This window comes from Triplophysa dalaica, chromosome 19 (assembly GCF_015846415.1).
Source record: "Triplophysa dalaica isolate WHDGS20190420 chromosome 19, ASM1584641v1, whole genome shotgun sequence".
Taxonomy (NCBI): Eukaryota; Metazoa; Chordata; class Actinopteri; order Cypriniformes; family Nemacheilidae; genus Triplophysa; species Triplophysa dalaica.
The window spans coordinates 1,701,612-1,725,447 of NC_079560.1; the positions used below are offsets into that span (position 1 = coordinate 1,701,612).

At 38.7% G+C, this 23,836-nt stretch overlaps 1 protein-coding gene across 1 annotated transcript in view; it reads right to left on the minus strand.

The window, feature by feature from the left end:
• The window catches only part of ntng2b (netrin g2b), a 50,260-nt gene that overhangs the window by 10,860 nt on the left and 15,564 nt on the right, over positions 1-23,836 (minus strand). Inside the window, exons 4-5 of the mRNA XM_056732105.1 lie at positions 10,061-10,233; positions 8,257-8,292 (exon numbers count right to left, since the gene is read on the minus strand). Coding sequence (XP_056588083.1) covers positions 8,257-8,292; positions 10,061-10,233 — 209 coding nt within the window. The remainder of the gene's footprint in view (positions 1-8,256; positions 8,293-10,060; positions 10,234-23,836) is intronic.

Below are 23,836 nucleotides of genomic sequence, written 5' to 3' on the forward strand. Positions count from 1 at the left end.
TTTCATGACCACTCGTATCATACTCGTGCTGTCGCTCTACCATTTCCGCATTGAGTCGTAACTAAAGTTATTATTTTGACGGTAAACAAACTTGCTGAAAACGAACTTGATTTATTAACATATTTTATTAGAACTAGGTTTAGCGTAAGGGTTTGGGTTAACAAATATTTAACTTTGATCATTACTTACAGGCGTACACTAAATTATGGCATTGATAAGAGCAAACGTTGTCGACCACAAGTTGTACATACAGTGCGAGTAGTTGGAACTGGATCCGACTTCGTCCCTTGGATCTTGTGTTCTGCAATGAGGACCATCTCAAGTGAAAGGGCTTCTGAAATAAGGAAAAATGTGGGACGGGACTTGATATCCCACGTTGAGAACTGATTGGATCGTTGGAGGCAGAGTTGAATGCGACTTTGCATTTAATATTGAAGGATCACGCCCCAAGAGACCAGAAAGATCGTTTTTGATTAAAGATTATCAGGGTACATGATTTTTTTTAAATAATGAAGTGCACAGATACGTCACTTATAAAGAAATATAATTATATTTATGAATCATTTTTATTCAACTTTTTATTTCATGCCGTCTTTAAAGCATACACGTTAGAATACCTGTTTTATTTATTATCTGTTTTTGTTGTGTTATTTATCATGTAATATCTGTGTGTTGTTGCCAGTCCACCTGAAGTGACCTGCTGTTCTAGTTCTCATGTGATTCTGAAACTGTGATTTGCTCCCTACAGGTGAAATGTCAAGCTACTCTCACAACCGTGGTGTCCTTGACATCTCCACAGCTCCTCCATCTTGTCAATACCGAGAGGACACGGTGCAGATCTCCCTCATATCTGTACATTAATATAAACATATCACGTTGTTCTCACCTTTAAAGTCATCATATATGATCCCCTTAAGCTGCACCGTCTGCTGCCCCCCAGACAGTAAGAACTTCAGAAGAGCTTCAAGAAATTAAAAGTCTGATTTAACGCTTCTGTCTAGAAACACAATGGGAGTAAAGCTACAACATGCAGCTCTCGACCTACCCAACTACACACTAGGGGTTGTCTAATGGAGAAAAATCATTTTATGGAACATTTAAAAAGCGCAAACATGTTCTCTACAAGGTTGGACTAGTGCGGGCAGATCTAAATGACTACACTGAACACAGCAGTAGACTTCACTACCCATAATGCACCTCTACCTTTTTTATTCTTTTCGTCTTTGTCCTCTATTTTATCTTCCATTTCCCAGTTCTTTTCAAAGTGCCTTACTTTCCCCTCTTTCTCGGTTTTCTCTCCTTCGCTGTCTGTCTCCTCTCGTCCTTCACCCTCTTCCGTTGAGGATTTGTGTGGCGCTAGACGAGCAAAGAGGAGGACTGAGCAATCCACAGATCAATTAATAATATACCAATTACCCACAACACCTCAGCTTAAAGAGGATCATTTCTGTATACAGATCAGACAATGAGGCTAGAACGTGCCAACACAAATATAGTTTTGTGATGAAGTGTACTAAGGTCTTCGAGGGTTAAGATATCAGGCCATGTTTTCTACGTAGTAAGCCTCACAAAACTACCTCTACGGGTTCTAACCAAGTATTCTAACTCAAGATCATTGGTCCATTCATACCTTTTTCTGTCTCTTTCTCCTCCTTTCTTTGCTCCTTTCCTTTTTCTTCTTTCCATTTTGACTTATCCAGTTCTGGCATTAGAGCCGCATGTTTTGGTCCTGAGGCGTCAAGCTCCAGTTCTGATTCATCTGGCATTGGCGTTGGTGAAATTGGCACTTCTTTTGGTTCGACAGACTCTGATATTGGCCAGAATGACTCTTGTACTACTGGGACAGATTCCAGATTTGGTGGGATTGTCTTCTTTATTGGCTCTGTTGAGCTGGGTGTTGGCGGGACTGATTCTGATATTGGTTCAACAGACTCTTTTATTAGGTCGAATGACTCTTGTGTTGGCCAGGCAGACTGGTGTTTTGGTGGGACAGACTCCGGTATTGTCTCAACAGAGTCTGTTTTTTCCTCAGCAGACTCTGGTATTGGATCAACAGACTCAAGAGATTCCGTCATTGGCTGTTCAGACTCTGGATTTGACTCCACTGATTCAGGTATTGGTGTGGCTGATGTGCTAGTAACTAATAAAACGATGCAGGACTTCATCACTCACAGCAGATTAACAATAGAATAAAATAAAATAAAAAACAGAATTTATACCAGTTTCTTTCCTCCCTGTGTCGATCTCTAAAACACTTTCTACTCTCTCAGTTTCTCCATCAGTAACTTCGTCTTTCCCAGAAGGATCCTCATCCTTCCCAGAATCCTCCACACGAGCGTCTAAAGGAAACGCTAGTTTGCATTGATGATAATAATCAACATACATCGGTATGTACATACAAACACACACACACACACACACACAAGCAGCACCCGACAGTCATTAAACTATCTACCAATAATTCAATCTGTATGATAAAACTAACCACTGTTCTCAACTCACGCCTCATCTAATTTTTCACTCGTCTTAAAAGAAACAAGTTTGAGACGAGTCTAGTCGAGAAAGACTCTTTGTACTATTCTGTACTTCTGTACTAGTATAAATAATGAAAAGTTGAATATTTAAAAAAGAATCCATTTACACATGGTTTAAAATGACCAGTTATTTGAATTGGTAATACTCTAGGATGATGAATAAAACTGAATCTAGGCTATCATATTAAAATGTTTATACAATAAATGTTTAGTAAATAAATATTTAAGAGATTGTTGTCTAATTCAGTTTTAGTCATATGCTCTTATAATTACGTGTACGGTATATATATTTTTCTCATATTTCAGGTTAATGTCTATAGACAGGCAGTTCAAAACACAGAGAACGTCTCATCTCAATGCATTTGAAACAGTGCTGCTTTTTATGTGTTCTACAAACTATTTGCATCCTCCTTTTTACGACATCTTTGTTTGAGACCAAAATGTAAGTCTGAGAACGGGATCAGTCTTGATTCTTGATCAGTCTACTTTTTATGGTAGTTGCATTTAAAATAACAACCAGCTGTTCAAAATCCTCGTTTTGTTGAGGTTGAAAATTTTGAAACAAAATGTGGGTGAGTAAAATCATTTTTGGGTGTACTATCCCTTTATCGTGTCTCTGCAGTGTTGCCTCTGTGTTTTCCCTCATGAACACAAGTGCTGTTTGACATTTAAGCCCTTTGCACTCATCATCAAATTCAGCATGTTTTGTAATATTTGCACACTACACGTTGACGTGATCTGCATTGAGGTTCTGCATTGCGTTTATTATGTTGCTCTGAGCCATTGTTAACATTTGATGTAATAGACAAACACATGGAGCAAAACTGGACTTACAGTAGCCTAAAACAAATGTGTGATGGTGTTGTAGTTTTATGCACACACATCCACTGGGGCTTCAAAGTTCTCCACCTTTATTAAATCCATCCACTCGCTCTGGCGTCTCAGCCGAGCAGTTTATGCTCCTCTCCGTTTTTACTTCCAGCTTGACATTTTGGATCTCAGTTCGACAATCTCAGACTAGCTCACGAGTTCACTTGTTAAACGTCATGCACTATTCATTCCTCTGGTGTGTGCACGCTTCGATCAGTGTGTGTGTGTGTGTGTGTTTGTGTGGTTTGTTCATGCAATGTATGCCGCCCTAATCCGCTTTACGCTAAAAGATGCAAAGTCACTCTATTTTGACAGAGGAAAACACAGTCTAATTGAGCATTGATTTCCCACTGTGCACACGGTCTGCAGCCGTTACCCACAATCCTCTAGGGGTAGCTTCGAGTAGATGACTTACTGGCAACTCAGTCGCTGAGCTCTTCGCTTTGCTACAACGCTTTGAGTGCCAAAACATGTGTTTGAAAAATCCTTCAAGCTCAAACACAGACACGCAAGTGCCCGGCACTTACCTGTGCTCTCTGTTGTTGTGGGGACGGGCCCCTCCTCCAGGGGAGTGGCCTTGGTGAGAGGGGGTGTGGCTGGGGTTGTTGCGGTATCTGTGTTTAGAGGGGATTGGGGGATTTGTGGGGTGTCTGTGATCGGTGACGGGGCATCTAAGGGGATTTTAGGAGTGAGTGAAAGAAATGTGTCAGAGAAACAGGAGTCAGCATGAAATAAATAACAAACTGCTGAGCTACACAGAATAAAATAAATATTAAATAGTGTGATTGGATCTACCGAAGATCTATTTTTATAACTTCATTGTACCGTTTCAGAGTATTTAATATCTCTTCCGTGCTCTTCCAGGTGCCTATGCATGAGCATAGGGGGCACTAGTGACGTCCCACAAAGTGAATTAAACATATGTCGAATACATGTTTTTATGTGTCTTTAGTGTGTTATAAGTTGCCCATGCATGTATAAGACGTATCGGAAGAAAAGATGCATCTGAAAGCGAATTCTCACCCAGACCTGGCTGAAACGCCTCGTGTAACCACACCCCCACAAATCTACGTCAGTTGGTGGTATGATTTGACTAAGACCGCTCAAATGTATACGTAAGTAAGGTGGGCGTACCTGTCAGTATAGTTGAAGAGGAACCTGATGTTCCAAATATGGTAAGAGGCGTTACATTTCCGTCTCACGCTTGCAGTATTCCACCAATCACTACGTTCTGGTTAACTGGCCGATCATAGCTCACCTCGCTTTTCAGAGCCATGAGATTTGTAAAAAATCTGCACTTTGTCAGAGAGGCGGAGCAAAGAGGAGATAAAAACATACACGCTGTGTGGAAAACACAGTGTTTTTTAACTTTAAATCATATATACACATTGCATTACATCTAAAACAATCGAAAATATTAGTTTTAGCCGTGTCATATGTGTTAAATCAGAATTTGGAAAGAAAAAGCAAGCAAGCTGCATAATGTGTAGTCTACTAATGTTTTAAATAGTATGTGAAACAATATGTGACCCAGTCTGTGAAAACCAGGCTCAAAATCTAATTTCAATCCGACATAGTCTTAGTGGAGATGGTGGTCTAGTGGGTTAAACCACTGAACTGGTAAATCAAAAGGTTGCTGGTTCGATCCCAGCAGCCACCACCAGTTTGTCCTTGAGCAAGACACTTTACTCCATGTTGCTCCAGGGGGATTGTCCCTGTAATAAGTGCACTGTAAGTCGCTTTGGATAAAAGCGTCTGCCAAATGACTAAATGTAAATGTAGTCAATATTAAAGATATCAAAATTATAGATCACAGAATGTTTATGTAGTCACGTTGGACGGTTTTATGTTAAAAACAGTAAATCGCCCCAAAATAACTTTACTTGGTTTTTCATAAACTGGGTTACACATTTAGTACTATGGCTGCTGCATTACGACAAAAATCATAATCAGAATTATTTTGGCCAATGTTGAGATCAAGGTCATTTCACCATGATTACCCACTGACTACTGAAAGAACATAATTTTGTCATTTTATTTGAATTCAACTGAAAAACTAGTAGATGTGCCGCTGCAGATCCTTGCAAAATGAAATGCTGCACAATAATTGTTTTGTTTTTGTAATCATTGGAGGCCAAAGTCACGGTTATGAATAATAACAAAGAATTGCACAGCCCTATTTAGTTTGCACTGCGTTTTTGTGGCACACTGAGAAAAAGTTGCTGCCTTAAATTTCTTATTTGGTCATAAGTTTCTACAGTGTCTCTACAGTCTATGCAGATCATGATTATAGGCATAATGAATCATCTTTTTTTGTTTTTCAGGTATTTGTTCTGTTATTTTTAGAAAAGTCACGATTTGCAGATTCAATCTTTGTTTTAAAATAATTACTATACTATATAATAACGGAATATTTCTGTACAGTGTTTAAATCTCAATTTAAAACTTGGCCATATTTCTCGCTGTTCTCTGTGACACCGTGTGACGTCATTCATCTAGATTGGGGCTAATTCAGGTTTGAACATTTCTATTCACATGCTACTTTGTTTCCTAGCACTTTTCTGAGTAGTTTGGATACATCTGACTTTCCGAGTTCAGTGGAACGCAGAGATAGTTTAATACCCAGAGATTAACTCTGATGATACTTGATGTCATGTCCTGCGTGGTGGTTAATTCTCCCTCTTGTGGCCGTCTGCCCAACTGACCAACCAGCTGCCAGATCACGCCACGGCGACCTCGTAATCCCTGTCTGAACGAACACACTCGCACACACTGATGGTATAATCCCTGCCTGTGTGTGTGAGGAAGGACACACACACACTGGCCTACATATCAACTCATCTTCTTCCTCGTGCTTGTATGTATGAGTGTGTGTGTTTTCTGTGTGTGTGTGTTTATTGTGTATAACCCCCTGTGTGGGAGACCCTTAGACCTTTAGACTACAGGGGAGACAAAAACATGGACATGATCTATGAGTTTGATTTCTCTGGGCCATATGCTCTACACACACGCACAAGTACGCACACACTTCGTGTGTATTTTCTATTAAAATTAAATGGTAATATGGATGTAGTGACATCATTTCCTGCTTATCTGAAAAAATGCCCATTTTCCTATATTCCCACTTGGATCAAATGGCGTACTTTCACAATCATGACACACTGCTTACAGAGAGTATGTGTTTGTGTGTGTCGATGAAAGACAGTTTAAAGCTTTGCCATGCTGCACAAATGCTCTTAAATTCCTAACGTCCCGACCTCTATTCTGCCTAAGTGCTTTTCCGCGGGAACACAGACAGTCGACGAGCGTTAAATTAGAATCACCGCTGCGGCAGGATCTACTCAGCAGTCCTTAAAACTCGCTCCGTCACAATGCATAAAGTCAAACCCGACTGTGTGTCTGCGTGTGAAGGAGACAGGCAAAAAATAATGGCCAACCTTAAGGGCGATTCACTTTTCGGGACTTTTGCGCGCCCAAGTTTGTTATTTTAAATGTAGACACGTGTCAGGCACACGCAAATAGTGAGCGACACGCATCCACTGCAGCGCGCACATTATTCTAGGCGCCGAATCGAGATGGAAATCGTTAAACTTTTCAGCAAGGCTTTAGACGCGAAATGTGAATCGCCCCTAATGTTTTTTTGTAGGCTGTGCGTTGTGAGATTTTTTATTTCTAAAGCTAGCTTTCACAGTCACGTAAGCACTTGGTTTGTCTACCTACATCTTGATTTAAAGCTACTGTAAATCCAGGGTTCAAAATTCACATTTGCCAAGCAGAAAATGAAACAGCAAATACGCATGTTTGGACCGGCTGTGGTCATGAAAATTTTTGCTTTCTTTGCCTGTTATTTTTCTTTGACATCAGTACACAATGATTTACCTTGAAAATGCTAATTCATCAATAATTTATGAAACTGACAGTATTTATTAACATTGTTGGGTGTGGCAAACAGTAAATTTTGGACCCTGGTCACATCGTGCCATTCTCTGTCCCACCTGCTGTTGTGGTCATGATGTCTTTTTGTAGGGTTGTTGGAAATAAAGTTGTTTTGGGAGGTGTAGTTGTATCGGGGGGAACGGTTGTAGAAACAATCACCGTGGTTTCTGTGGATGTCAGGGGCACTGCCGTGATGCTTGTTGCTATGGAAACGATATCCGTAGCAGCCGGCACCGGAAGAGTTGCTTCGGCTGTTTGAAGAATAATTTGTTACGACCTCTTTTGTGTAACAATCATACATGGAATCATAATGTAGGAAAGATAAACCAAAATTTCATTTCCAACCCTATGACGATAAAAAAGGGACACCATATAAACGTTTACCAGGCTACACATCCGTCAAAATACCACATAGAAAAGTTAAGCTAATGTTTTGTGTATCAATTAGTTTATACATAAATATTAAGGCCTGCTCACGAGAGCCGTACAGTCGGTTCCAGGGAAAGCCCTTGATTTTTCCATTTTGTCGTGAGTGTACAGTATGTGTGTGTTTGCTTGATGCTGTGGGCGTGTCCTCAGAGAAAATCTGTACTTCAGCTCCTTCTGCTCAAACCCTCAAGGAATAACTGTCTTTCCTGCTTTCTATCTGTCATCCTCTCTTTCTCTCTATAACTGTCCGGTGTCTTTCTCGCTCTCTCTGATGTCGGACTGAACTCAAGGCAGATTTTGCAGCTTGGTGATGATGAAAGTCAACCGACGAGCGGCCCATGAAAAATGAAGAAGACATAACGAGGGATGGAGCGCAGAGACAATGAAAAGAGAGTGAGAGAGGGATGATTGACATATCAGAGAGAGAGAGAGAGAGAGAGAGAGAGAGAGAGCACCTTCTCTCTTGTTTTCAGTGTTCTGTACTTACTGGAACCAGAAGAAGAACCAGCCAGGGCCTGAGAACCTGAGAGAGAGAGAGAGAGAGAGAGAGAGAGAGAGAGTCAATAGATCTGTTCCAAAACGCTATCTTCAAAGACAGCATACTGACAAGAATACGACCTCATATCTATGCTCTTCAAATGTAAGGTTCTTCGTTGCATAGAAGAACCATTTTGCCTTCGTCAAAATATAAGTCAAGGGTTATTAAAAAAAAATGTTTTTCAAAGTTCTTATAGCCTGAAGAGCCCTTATCCACTACAAAGAACATTTTGAGTGAGGGATGTAAGGTTCTTTATACTTCACACGTTCTTTATAATGTAGAACCATTCAGCTTGACAAAAAAACTTTTAGGAACTTTTATTTTTTGGTGCGTTATTGAGAAACCTTGAGTACCTTTGCAAACAGTGCATCACACAAATTGACCAAACTAAGTTCAACACTTAATTTTTTTCCATAAACATTTAAAAAAATCTTAATTTGGGACACACTTACTTGAGAAGAAAATTAACAAGGGTTAAAACATTTTTTTTATTTCGTTTAATTTATTAGAATCTATTTTCAGGATTTGTGTTCAGAATTAACACAACTTCAAATAACTTTTAAATGTCATTTTGCTTCTCAAGTAAGTGTATCTTGATTTAAGAATGTTGAGATATTTGTACTGGAGATCAAGTCAGAAATGTATGCAGTGAGTATCGACACAAAGCCAAAGAAAAAGTGTAATTCTTACTACAGATGTGAATGTTATATTATATCCAAGTTAATAATCAACACTTTTTAGTGTTTGATGAAATATATCTGTGAAGGATGCACTGCTGCTCTTGTGAAGGATGCACAGTGCTGTCTAGTTAGGCGGCTCAATAGACTTCAGAACAGAGCTGGTGTTTGATTGTGTGTGTTTGTTGTTCAGTGAGCGATCGGTGCAGATTGGAGATGTTGTCTGCACACGCTGTGCATCACTGAACATGTGTGTGTGTGTGTGTGTGTAGGCAGTATGGCAGTGTTAGTCTGCGCTTCTCTCTGCTCTGTTCTCTGGGAATAGGGCCGCCACATAGCGGTCTTGATCTTACTGTGAACTGACAGATCTGTGAAGTCTAAAAGGCTCTGCAGTGCTCAAGCGCTCGTGTGTGTGTGTAAGTGAAGCAAGTTGAGGTCTGCAGTCTGCTGAATTCATCTGTGTGTGTGTGTGTGCGTGCGCACTGCCCTAGATTATTATTTTATCATCAGTGCTGCTGGTAAAATGGAGGGGCGTTGTGTTCCAGGGGATCTCCCTTTAGATACTGTACAAAACGAGAGGAAAATGAAATGAAAATGAAATCCCTGGGTTATTTTTGGCTTTGTCTTGATTTTTCCTCTCTTGGTTTCTTCGTTTCTCTTTCATCCCTCATTTAAGCTCACACGCTTGTTTAGGGCTCTTGTGTTTCCCTCTTGATCCCAAGTTTGCAAGAATGGATCAGATCCGGGCGGCTGGATAACTGGCTGTCTGATGTCTCTGTGTGTGCACCTGTAAAGATCTCTGATGCTCAACAGAAATTTAGACGAGGAACTCTGATCCCCGGTAGTCGTAATGATGTGTTACTAATGTGTGTGTTACTCTTGTGTGTTTAGTGCAGCTGAAAGAGTGGAAGCTGTACAGTATCATGTGGTGTGGGTAGAAGAACTGTATGTATATTTTAAGTGTGTGTGTATGTATCTGATATGTGTGTTTATATCTGCATGTCTATGGTGTGTGTTTGTGTATTTCTCTGATGAATGTGTGTTTGTGTATTTTGCGTGATGTGTGTGTTACTCACATGTGTTTGGTGATCCGTTTGGTGTGGGTAAATAAGATCCTGCTTTCCAGGCCTTGGCTTTGAATCCTTTCTTGCATCGCTGACAGTCCTGTCCGGTTGTGTTGTGTTCACACTGACACTGTAAGTTTCCATCCATGTACAAACATTGAGACGCGTGCAGGTGACACTTACACCTGTGTACACAAACACACACACCACAAAGAGAGAAAAGCAGACGTTCATTTTATTGGCTATTAATATACTGTAATTCAATTTTTTCAGCAGTGCCAAAGAACAGTGAACGCTGTGCACAGTTTTCCTGATGCAACCGGGTTGGTGTGTCTTGATGGCTTGGGCCCGTCATTGCTGCTTGCAGCTATATTTATATTGGTTATTTGTATGTTTTTTTCTTCTTATGATCATTGCTCGTCTGTTTAAAGTTTTGATGTGTTTGTAAATAATATTGTAAATGTAAATTTGACAAAGATCAACACACTTTTTTCTCCTTTTAACGCAGTACCGTTTAGAACACTTTTAATGATATGATTTGCCAAAATATGACTGAACACTGTGCAACCTGAAGACCGTTTTAATCTTGTTGTTTAAATTACAGGTGTGAGTGTGTGTTGACAGGTGGAGATGAAAGAGAGAGAGAAAGAGCGAGACACAGGTGTGCTGTTGTAGATTGGGTCCAGTAGAGCGGATATGAGCGTTTGTATAAGACCAAATGGCCCTGATCCTAAATGAGACTTTTCCACCTGAGCAGTGTGTGTGTGTGTGTGTGTATGTGTGTGAGAGAGAGAGAGAGAGAGAACTTGTGTGAGTGTTACTGTCGAGCTCCAATCCAGTTTGTTCCGCTGGAGTGAACATGAATCCATCAGCATCAAATATTCACGACATCATCCTGTACCTTGAGCCAGCCCTCATCTATCTCTCTCACACTACTTTTATTCTTGCTTTCTCTTTTCTACTGTAAAGTTTTTCTTCTTTCCTTTGCTCAGTTCCTCTCATTCCCTCGTTCTTTTACACCCTCTCTCCTCCTCTTTAAGGGTCTGGTTTGAGCGGAGTGGTTTGTAGAGCGTTGTGTCCTTCATTCATCACACCACGCCTTGAAGTGGGCTTTGGCGTACACGCTTAAAGAAGAGTTTACAAACTAAAAGAGGAATCTCTGTGGAGCTTGATGGCCATATGTAATATAAACTGATGTTGTGCCAAAGAGATGCATAAAGATTCTTTAAAGGTTCTCCTTTTGTTTTTCATTGCAGACAAACACCAACATATTGATGTGAGACTGAGCTAATCGTTTCAAGAACCCAGAAAGAATGAAACATTAAGAACTTTTCTAATCTCTGAAGAACCATAATGCAGCCTAAAATGGCTTTTGATAAGAAGAGGGAGTTGAAGAACCTTTATTGAGTCTCTGCAGTGTTTTAAAGCGCTCTGTGATGCTCTAGACTTGTGTTCTGTCATAAAGTCCTGAAAAGATTGACAGTCTGATTCTGTATTATAAAGTGATTCATGTCCTAGTGTATTTCTCAGGTTGCTGTTATATAGTTTAATGAGGGTACAAGAGATGTTTAGAACTTTACAGGGGCCATGTTCTACACCTACACCATTTTATTTCTCCACATACTGTATAAGGTTAAAGTTTCTTGCTGCAAACTGAAAACTAAACTAAACTGAAACAAATAATAATTTATTTTTTGCAGCTGTACATTAAAGATTTGAGATTTTTTTGTTGTTGAAAAAATCTGTAGAATGTAGATGTTAGTTATGAGTATTAATGTGCAATTTTAGGACTGATTCTTATATTTTCCTTTTATACAAAACTCTGTGTTTTTAATTAAGTGTTCTGTTTTTGACGGTGAATTTTTTTTTTTTAAAACAATTGTTTTTATTCTTTCTCCATTTTTGGGTATTGCGATTGGTAAATTAAGTGTTGTATTGTGTAATGGTAGATTTTTGTAATAAAGGCGTTGTTAAATCTCTCTTACACTCTCACTTACTCTCTCACTCTCTCTCTTTCTTTTCACTCTCACTCTATCTCTGTCTCTCTCTCTCTCTCTCTCTCTCTCTTTCTCTCTCTCTGTCTCTCTCTCTCTCTCTCTCTCTCTCCCTCTCACTCTCTGTCTCTCTCTCTCTCTCTCTCTCTCTCTCTCTCTCTCACTCTCTGTCTCTCTCTGTCTCACTCTCTGTCTCTCTCTCTCTCTCTCTCTCTCTCTCTTTCTCTCTCTCTGTCTCTCTCTCACTCTCTGTTTTAGATTATGTGTTCTGTTTTTGACGGTGAATTGTCTTTTACCCATATTTTATGTTTATTATGATATATAAATCATTTTTGGTTATTGTGAATGGTATTAGAAGGGTTATATTGTGTAATGGTTGATGTTTTTTGTAATAAAGGCCTTGTTAAATCTCTCTTTCTCTCTTTCTCTCTCTTTCTCCCTCTCTCTCTGATTTGGATTATGTGAATGTACAATGAGTAAATCAATCAGACTGAACAAGCATGAATGCACACTGGGATTTATCACTTTTTTATATTCTCTCTTTGTTTTTCTTTGTACAGGTTCATCTATTAGATGTTTAAGAAGACCCTCCAGATTCCATCATGAGGCATTTCTTCTCTCACACAGGACATACAGAACGAGAGTCGTGGAGTCATGAAAATCTATTCAATGTATGTAAATTAAGGTTACATTGTATTTAGTTTCTGCTTATTATTAATAGAACAGACTGCGGTCTTATTTTCAAAAATAATTGCACAAAACAAAAATATACAGCATTCACAAGCAGGGGTTCTCAAACTTTTTCGTTGTACGGCACCCTTTGTGTAGAGTGCATTGGTTTGTGGCCCCCACAAATAAAACTGACCACCAACTAAAGGAACTGATGCTCCAACATTGCTTAACCGAATATGTTTTTGCCACAATTAAAGTTCTGAGTTTTATTGTATAAAATTTATAAAAAATCTATACATTTCTATAATTCATTAAAAAAATCGCAAAATCTGTGGCCCCCCGGATCCATCTTGGGGCCCCCAGTTTGAGAACCACTACATTAAAGCCATTTGTGAGTGATCTTGTATGTTGATAAACATACAGTATCTAGATGAAAATGCTCACAATAACATGAATTAAATGAATGTTTTTCGTATATTTCAAGCACATACAGACCTCACTCATCAGATGTGCATCTACAGAGGTCGTGTGTTAAGTCCTGATCCCGAACTGAAAAATATGCGCATGCACAGCTGGAAAGATTGGAATGTGTGTAGCTGGGGGAGGAGAGACTTTGAATGACTGGGAGTCGGACGGGATCGCGAAGGGAATACCGCTTTCACTGAAGCGTGACTGAAGAGCAAAGCAAACATGCCGATGGATGAGAAAGAGTTTGGAGTGTGTATAAAGCAGGAGGAAGACTGAGAGTGTGCTTTTCATTTGTTATGTGGAAATAATGACTGAAGGATTCAATCAAAACTGCTTGATTATGACGATTGAGAAGTATAACCATGATGATCAAAAGATTGCGTGTGTGTGTACAGCAAGCCATAAGATGCAAGCGGGTCAATCTTGACCTTTCTGCAAACCGCGGTGTCTGTGATACCTGCACAGAGCTCTCCGATAGCATCCCACTCATCTCATCTTCTGCTGTCTTGTCTTAAGACCCCCCAGAAGTACGCAGTTTGAAATCTGCCATCTTTGCGGGTGTTTTGAGTCAGACAGAAGAGTTGTAAATGTCATGAGACTTTTCGCTATGAATGCCAAAATGTTTTTGGTTTTTTGAATGGCTCTCACATCAAGTCGAACAAGCCTATTGATTGAAAAGCATATGTAGCAGTCGGCTCTCGCGGTAATGTGATGTCATCCGCCTGTTTGTTAAACTCAAACAAGCCTACAGTCTGAAGCTTCAGCGTCTTTTATGATGTAGGGGCAGGATTCAGATTCTAGACAGCCTGTGATTAGACAGAATATTTGATGAGACACTTAGTCACTTACACTTGAATGATGTCGTGAGGATTCTAGACTTTGTGAGAAACGCATATGTTTTGTAAAAATGAATTTTGTCATTGTTTCAAAGCACAAAGACGGTTTCATCGGACGCACATGCCCGGCCCGAAGTTAACTTCTGGCCTTGTGTTTGGTTATAATGTAACAATTTAATTGATATTAGTATTAATATTTTATCATATATTAATTGTAATAAACAAAATTTAAAGTGCTCAACAGTTATTGATTCTTTGCTGAGGTCTACGGAAGTTAAGTTTGGGCCACATAAAATCATCTATAAATAGTCTTACTAAATGCCATAAAACGTCATGATGTCATGAGGAGGAATCAGACAAAGAAATGTCTATTCATACGTGTATAACCCATCCAAAGAAAACTGTATCTCACTATAGCATAATTTATGTGCTTTATATTTTCCCTTTATGGTTTTAAATGAAAGTCAGTGGAGAACGGATGGATGGATGCTTTTTTAACTGTAGTTATGGCATCTGCCAGCAGGGGCTAACTTGATCTAAACTAGTTTATGATACACTAGACTTGTGTAGCCGAAGCTTTGACTCAAGCAGAAGGTCTGGTGTTTTTTGCTGTTTGAACCGGTCAGAAACAAGACAAGTGATATACATCAGATAGTTTGTGAAGGGACCGTGAGCGTGTCATCTGAGGCTGATGATACACAAACTCCATCAGGGCCAATTAGAGACAACACATGATGTGCATACCCTCCAAACACACACGCACGCATGCACACACTGATGTCCTCTATATTCCTGTTGTGTGTGTGTTTAGGTTTGGTTGTACTTTCGTGTGTATAAGGTTAAGTATAGGATATACTGTAGTGTGTGTGTGTGTGTGTGTTAGCATATATGTGCGTGTGAACCTACTACAGTACATACTAACCCATATCTAAAACCCATTCATTACCCATAATGCTGTATGATAAAAGCTTTAGGGTTACAAGGTCACTGAGCATGCTCAGAACCCAGAGGAATTCAGACGGCTTTTAAAGACGACCTTCAACCGACCCGAGTGTGTATGTGCGAGAGAGAGAGTGTGTGTGTGTGCATGCTAAAAGGTCAAAAGTTATGTCTTTTACCTTATACATGTAACATGCTCAGAGGTGGCTCTTCAAAAGCTTGAGATATAAAATTGAGTTTTCATTTGGGTTTCATTCAAGTATCAACTTCGTTTTAGATGTTCCTTCCAACTTGAACTTCTGACTTGCTTGAACTTTTCTTCTGACGCTGGTCTTTTAGTGGTTCCTGCGACTCGTTTACGCTCTATGGGTGATCGTGCCTTTTCTTCTTATGTACCAAGATCAGGACAGCTTGAATCTTTTAGTGCTTTTGAATATTTCTTAAACCTTATTTTTTAAGATTAGCCTTTAGGTAATACCTTGTGTTTTAAATATGTTTTTTTTCTGTGTTTTTTTATTATTTGTGTGTTTACTTATTATTATTCATATTTTTTACTCTTCACTTCTGTAAAGCGCTTTGAGATTCTCCTTTTAAAGGGGATAAATAAAATAAAATTGATTATTATTAAATCTGAGATCAGTTTGAGACATTGTTGACATCTCTTCTGAAACTCTTGCAAGAGACATTTCTGAGATTTATGTCTCTTGGGAGAAACATCACAGACGAGTTTCATTTGAGATATTAACGAGATCTCATCTGTGGTTTTCAATTTTTTCTGTGTATGTATTTGCGTGTGGGTGAGTATGTGTGTGCCATGTGTCGCAGCGTGTGGCTTGTGTATGGTGTCCTACTGCGTAGTGGAAAGTGAATAATTTACATTGACTGCAGCGAAACACTTTACATCTGAACTCTGTTTGTGTCTGTGAACGTCAAAGATCCAAGATGAAAATCCAGCGCAGAAACTGGGGTTTTAGGTGTGTGTGGGGGAAAATAGATTAAAAACTGAGAAACGTAGCCTTGCACACACACAGACATTCTCCAAAAGCGTCTTCAACACACAAAGATAGTAAATGAGAGAGAGAAGAGGGTCAGATATACATCAGGAGATGCAGGCAGTTAGAACAGAGGAGTTCAGTAAGCATCTCTTTCTTCAATATATTTGACACGTCTAATAATATAAAACAATTAAAAGGAACTGTTCACTCATTCCAAACTCAATGTTTTGTGTGATCTCACAGTTAATTCTCGATGAAATATGTTCATACTGGTTGCAGTTGTTCACGAGCCGCATGAGAACTGATCGTACTTGTGTTAATGGCGTGGGAGCTGGCACAAGTGAGATTTGAGAGCTGAGGCGGAGGAAGATTAGAACAGCCACCATTGCTTTAAGAAGTTTTATTTTAAAATTCAGATTTATTTGTCTGTGGTAGACTTATTCAATTTCCATTCGTTTACAGACAGAAGGTTCAGTTAAACCTCTTTAATTCCCGTCTACACAGGACGCTTGCGAAGCAGCGTGACATGTTAACCCTTTTAAGAACACCACATTTGTCGCATCGCATCCAGTGGGGGGAAAAAATTGGATTTGAAGGTTTATTGTCTTGTGTCATGTCCGCTGTAGGCATGGGCCGATTACCAGTTTCAAGGTGTATCGCGGTTTGAAACGGTTTTCTGTCTCATCAAAGATGGAAAGTTTAGGAATCCATCAGGTTCTTTGTTGTTTTTTGTTAATGCTTGATTTGTTGTTTATTGATTTATTTATTTATGTTTAATTACTAGAAATTAATGTCAACAAAGAACATTGAAGGGGTTTTTGGGAACCACAGTTTTAACCTGACGTACTGTATATGTGATCCTGGACTACAAAACAAGTCAAATGGGTCAATTTGTCGAAATTAAGATAATCTGAAAGATTTATAAATAAGATTTCCATTGATATATGAGATGTATAAGTGAGATACAACCGTTTAAATCTCAGGAATCTGCAATCTGCAAAAAAACTTAATATTGAGAAAATGGCCTTTGAAGTTGTTATTAAGCGGCACTGCTGCACGCCATCAACTCTCAGAAATAAAGTTTATTTATATATTTAAGGTAGGAAATTTACAAAATATCTTCATCGAACATGATCTATACTTAATATCCTAATGATCTTTGGCATAAAAGAAAAATCGATAATTTTGACCCATAGGATGTATTTTTGTCTTTTACTAAAAATGTTCCCGTGCTACTTAAGACTGGTTTTGTGATCCAGTGTCACATATGTTTACAACTGTTCCAAATATGTTGTGTTGCTTAAGAATAGAATATATTGTGTTCAATGGGAAAATAAAGTTTTTACCCAGACATTATTAACAACAGTTTTATACAATTGCAAAACCGCCATACCGTGTTTTTTTACCATTCCGTCAAAATCTCATATCTTGTCAAAAAGTTAATGTTTTGAAAATAAAACAGTTATTTGAATGTCAGTTGTATTTTTTATTTGGTCAAAATACCGCGGTATCGTAAACCAGTATTGTGTACTGTATTGAATTGTGAGGTGAATGTTGAAGATTGTAGGACAGCAAACAGTTCTGGGGCACTTTTGACTACCATTGTGATTTTTTCTTCTATTTTTCCAAATATCTAATTATAATATAATCGTATACAGATTTATAACAATTCGAAGGTGAGTAAATGATGACAGAATTTAATTTTTGGGTGAACTATTCCTTTAAGTGTGCAGTGACACTTCTGAATATGCAAAATGATAATTGTGTATAAATCACAATGTTGTCATGTAGTAACACCTCAGTGTGTATGAGAGAGCACTATAACTGCTGACGTGTGTGAAAGCTCTGAGTATGTTTTGCTAACGTTTTTAGCGTCTGTTAAAACAGACTCTCTTCAAGGACATCCTCACACCTTTCTCTGCTCTCTCACTCTCTCTCTCTCTCCTCCCTCCCTCTCTTCCTTTTCCCCTCTACCTCTCTCGCTCTTAGTGGCTCTCTTGAGAAATAAACAGAGTAAATGTGGGGATTACTGTAGAGAAGGAGGGATGGAGAGAGATAGATGAAAGGAGAGCTGTGGGGCTCAAAGTTAGCTTGTTTGTTTTAGTTTGTTCGTACATTTAAAAATTAAAGGACGTAGAGAAAATGATCCCTGTAAAAATAACAGAGTGGAGAAATAAAGAAAGAGGGAAGAGTCGAGTAAAACGCTGACACTGAGTGAAGACGCAGCGCAGGTAGAGTTCACTTTTATTATCAAATCATCCGTCTGCACGAGAGCATAAATCACTCCAGCACTCATCTTCTCTCTCTCTGTCTCTCTCTCTCTCTCTCTCTCTCCGTCTCTCTCTCTCTCTCTCTCTGTGAAGAGCTGCGATCTGATTCTCTAATCGCTGATTTAAATGCATATTACATAAATGATAGTTTGTGTATGAAAGTGCGGTTGTACATTTGAGTGATGAAACAAGAGAGCATGTTACTGAAGTTAATTAGAAAAATTATGAATTCTGTCTTCATCTCCTCATATTTTGACTCGTAACTTTTATTCTATTCCACACAAAAAAGCTGTTTTAATAGTATTTGATGTACACACAAAGTCCATATAAACATAACCTGAAGAAAAGGAAACTGATGTGAGACATGCTGAAGTTTGACATTATAATATTGTGAATTGCCGGGTTTAAGCTGTGCATTTCAACGCTAGAAAGCCAAAGGTCACAGTCCATTTTTGTGTTGTGAAAAAGAGCAGCGGAGACATTTTTTCGGCCCTCGAAGAAAGAAAATCATTCAGGTTTCATTGGCCGAATTAACAAAGACAGAATTAGCATTTTTGTGTGAACTGTTACTTTAAATCCTCCCTGATTTCCCTCTATCATCTTTCTGTGTTTTATAAAATCTGCTCTGGTCTTTTGAGATTACTTTAATACAATCACTCCAGGGGTCGACCACACACAATCTCAACTCTCTCTCTTCTTCTGTCCTTCGAGGAGAGGAGGACACAGGGTTTAGTTATAACTCGGAGAGACAGACATCCTGGCTTTTCCCAAAGTCACACTGTATAACGCCTATAGAAACTGTGTGTGAGATCCCTCATGTGCCGACACTAGACAGCCCTCCAGAGCTTTGAGAGCACAGATTATTTATTGGTGACCTGTAGCTGTCACAGCACACTCACATACGTTGCAGTTCACATACAGTGCAGAAAAGTGGAGTTGCATCAAGTTCTGGACATGAAATATGTAGACGCTCTTGTCTGAAGCTCAAAGGCAACATTTGTAAAGAAGGAAACTTTGAAATGTCCTGCAGTGTAAACAACTTGATAAACTTGAACAGTATTTGCTGAGATGATTTATTATCACTTAAATTGATTCTCAGAGTACAGTTATTAAAGGCTCTAAAAGGGGGTTTCGACTGAATAAGTATTTACATTTTTTTTAACATTTTTATAGACGGTTTCAAAGTGACAACATAAACAAACGTTACTGCGCATGCGTGCGATCGTGGACTACCCATAACTTCCGGTACATATTCACAAACAAAGTGCCTCTAGATTAAATCTGATAACAAGCCAAAGAAACCGAGAAGAAGCGTTACTTGTCTAAACTTGTCTCTCCAATATTTTGAATTTAGACTGCGATACCAAGCTCAACCGCTAGATTTCAGTGTACCACACGCTTTCTTTAAATGCGTCAAAACTACAGGACCCGTATAAAAAAATAAAACTACAGTGACCAATCAATGGATGGGAGAAGTCTGCCATTGCCGCCTCCAAAGTCTCAGAAGTCAACTCGACGAGCGAGCAAGTGTGGGTCTGAATGTGAGAGCTTTGAAGGGTTAAAGCGTGTAGGGGACCAAACAACTGTTTCTGGAAGTGCCCTTTTGTTTTGAGAATGACATGATTTCTTGATTTTTAATTGTTGTGCATGTCAGCGTCTACATTTAATAGCTCAACCTCACGTTTTACTTTTTCCTCTTTTTTGAATAGCAGAAGTTATGATCACAGACATTTTGCTACTATGCCTTCACGTTTTAAGGTTTTGCAGTGTCCTGTTTCATTGTCAACATTTTCGCATGGATCTGGCATCCAGGAATCTTTTAAATATAAACTTAATGAACTGTTATGATACAGAAGTTTAGGATATGGCCTCTTTAAGATGACGTTAGCTCTTCTTTCAAATACCCTCAGCATGTCTTGAAGGTCACTGCAGCCTTCCTACAGTATAAATCCAGTAGTCTTCTTCTCATTGTCTGAGCTTACACAGATTATTCTCTGCTTGAACACAGAGAGACTTGAAGTCGAGTTCCAGTTGTGCATGGAACTCAATTTATAATGTGATATCTACACATTATTTCACCCACAGCAGCTGCTACGGTCAATGACTTTAAATGAGATATCTTAATATTCAGTCTTGCTGTATCCTTGAGTCTTAAGAAACATACAAAGACTGCTATTTCTATTTCTGTACTTTCCAGGTTTAACAGGATATTCAAGGAGATGTATGATGAGACTTGATCCTTCAGTAACTGTTCACTGGAGGTAAGTGATCCTTATTGTATGACAGGGGCTGGATGAGATGGGTTGAAAAATAAAAGTGATGTCATCCATAAAGAAAAGTAGTTTTAGAAGCGTAGCAAGTTATTGTTGTGATAAAGGATTACAAAACAATTATTGATGTTTTTCTTTTTCACTTTCGGAAAAACGTGCACACTTAATCAGATATGTGTATTAAGGTCCGTTTTTTATTTCATATTGACATTTTTGTACACACACACATATGCATAATTATATATCCTTGTTTCGATCATTACAAGCTAGCAAGCTGCATTTATGCATTTTGAAGATGCTTTTATCCAAAGCGACTTAAGCCTGTGGCATATTTTGTTTTATTACCTGTATGCAAGCGAACGCACAACCTTGCAAAGTGTACTTCTATTGACTCATACCTGTACACACGGGTTTTGACGCATGCGCATTACAACATATCTCTCCAGTCAATATCTCTTTGTGCCTACAGGGGTCAGGCTTTCTTCAACTACATTGAATTGATGCTCCCAGGACACAGTTGTTGGTAACTGCAAGAAATGGAATGCGCATGCCCAACCACCGCGAACGTTATATGCAAAGTAACGGTGGTGCGTACTATTCTGATGACGAAATTTGCATCCTGCTCACTTTACGCTTTCCCTCGCGTTTTCGTAAAAAGGAAACTATACTCTGCGCTTTACATCGCATTATACTACACATTTGTTTCTAAGTATGTGCAATCCCCTCAGTTCGAACCCATGACCTTGGCGTTGCTAGCGCCATGCTCTAACCAAACAGAGAAAACAAATGCATGTTTTTCAGTTGTAAGTAACTGAGATGAGATTTTAACACGGATCTTTCTCTGTTTCTCACTTTAACACTTTCTCGTGCGGTCTCACCCTCATACATCTCTCACTGTGTGTGTAAGTAGTGTCACATCCAGTCTGTTACTCCGCAGCATTAATTATCCTGTCAAACCCACAAATTCAGAATTTAATCTGCATGAGGTCACACACCATGTGGAACCTAGAAAATCATATCGGCAAAAGATATTCCACTTCCGACTCCCATAACAGACACACTTTTACGACACAATACACACACTCACACATACAAGCAGTGTACTGTAGAGGACTACACACACAGACACACATGTTGTGATGGATCGATAGCTGTCAGGCCGATCTTACCCAGTCTGAGTCTAAGAATACTTTATCGATCATGGGATTGTGTTACCGTGTGTGTGTGTGTGTGTGTGTCTGTGTTTAAATGGCTCTATTATGACTAAATACTACAGGAAATGCATCACCAGGGCGGTTATAGATACACCATGAAATACATATTCAATATATAAATATATTCTGATTCCGATACACGACCACAACACACAAAGGAAACCTTTTACTGTTCACCTTCTGTTTTTATTTCAGTGGGCAGATTGTCACAGTTTTATCCAGCTACACAGCACAGCAGATAAACATTATTCATATTTTTAAATGATTGTTCTGTATAAACTGTGTTGAGTAGTGACATCTAAATGCAGTGATGTTTGTGTGTTTGTGACCTATACTACAGCACCTGTTTGTGTATCGGTGACTGTGTAGTGACACAGACACACATTATAGTATGTTATCACTCACTGTCACACAGAACTGTACATGTCAGGATTTTACACTGTCACCGCGTGTGCGCGTGTGTCTTTAAATGCAGCTAAACGTTCACATTTATCAAAGTGATCTGCAATCTCAGCAGTCGACTATATAGAAATAGGTGTGTGACAGTAAACGCTGAGAGTTTGTGTGTGTGTGACAGTAAATGTGTGTGGTCAGGTTTTAGAATGTAAACTCAGGTGTAATGAAGTGTATCTTAATTCAGATGTCTAAGGCATCGCTGAGTACAGGAATGACAATCCATAAATCTTACAATAAACATGTACTAGGAGTATTCATATATTCATCACACACACACACACACACAGCAGTAAAGTTTTCATCTTGAAAACATTCTTGTATGAAGTTTTAACTATTTTCTTCTGTTTATTGATACTCTAATCCTTTAGTAAATGTTAAGTAAATGTTAATAGTTATCCATATTTTGACACATTTCCGAGTGAAATGGAACTTCTTATGAGAGAAATTGTGGGCGTGTCTTTCGTCTATCTCTGCGATTTGATTGGATGTATAAAAAACAACTATTGCATTTTGAAATGTAACTGGCAGCAGACAGTTATAGGGGAGGAGTTAACGGAAGCTCCGCCCACGCCGTCTAACATACATCTTTTAAGATGCATTGTCATTACAGGAAGTGTATTTTCAGATTTTAAATAAAGATTATGAGGTCACACAGATATAAAAAGAGAATGACCCGCATTGATAAACAATTTGCAATAAACGCTGCAATATTTCATGAAGAAATAGGAATCGTAAGCTTTTATTTCATTGGGACTTTCAGGCTCCTGTGTCTCAGCTATTTAGAGATAAAATGTCTGATAAATGTGTCTGTCATTAGAGTTTGAGAAGAGATGTCAACAATGTGACAAACTGAGCTCAGATTTGTCAAGTCTGCATTCAAAAGTCTATATTATAGAAGTTCTGAAAATGAACTGTAACATTTCTCATCAAATTTACTCAAATCCAGATTAACCTCTAAAATCTAAATTCATTTTACACGTTTGAAAAATTCTCTTATTATAATTTTTTATTATTTCTCCTAATCTTTGGACTAATAATACTAAGTTACGTAATACTTAAATGAAACACAATTCTGAGAGCTCCATCAAATCTCTTGAGATATAAAAGAGACCCATCTGAGCAATAACAGTAGTAAATAAGTACCTCAGTACGTTACGATAGTCATTTATAAAATATTTGTTTACTTTAGCACTTACTATCAGTTTTATCTTTTGGTTTTGGTGCATGAACTGTACCCATCATGCTCTTGGGCAGGTGACCCTCACGTCTCTCCGGCTGTTCCTGTGATAACTGAATCTTATTGTCTTTCTAAGTGTTTACTTTCTGACTGCAAGATTTGTAGAATTCGCTGACGAAGTCTTTCGTTAAGATTGATTTTCATCCAAAACGTTTATATTCTCGAATCCCACGTTACCAAAGCTGTTAAGTACCAGAAAACCAAATTTGCTTTGATTGGCATCTGTGTGAAATGAAGCAAATACTTTTATCTCTCTTCCCATCACTCATTTTAAGAATATGAGAATCAACAAGATGATTTTAGTTCCTTTAATTCAGTCTCATACAACTCCTCCAAGAAATGTCTGTGGTTGTTAGTGATGGAGATGTATTGTGATACGTTGATGGTATCAGACTACGGTGCTCTTGAGAACCCTTATGTACATAGAGAAAGTGTTA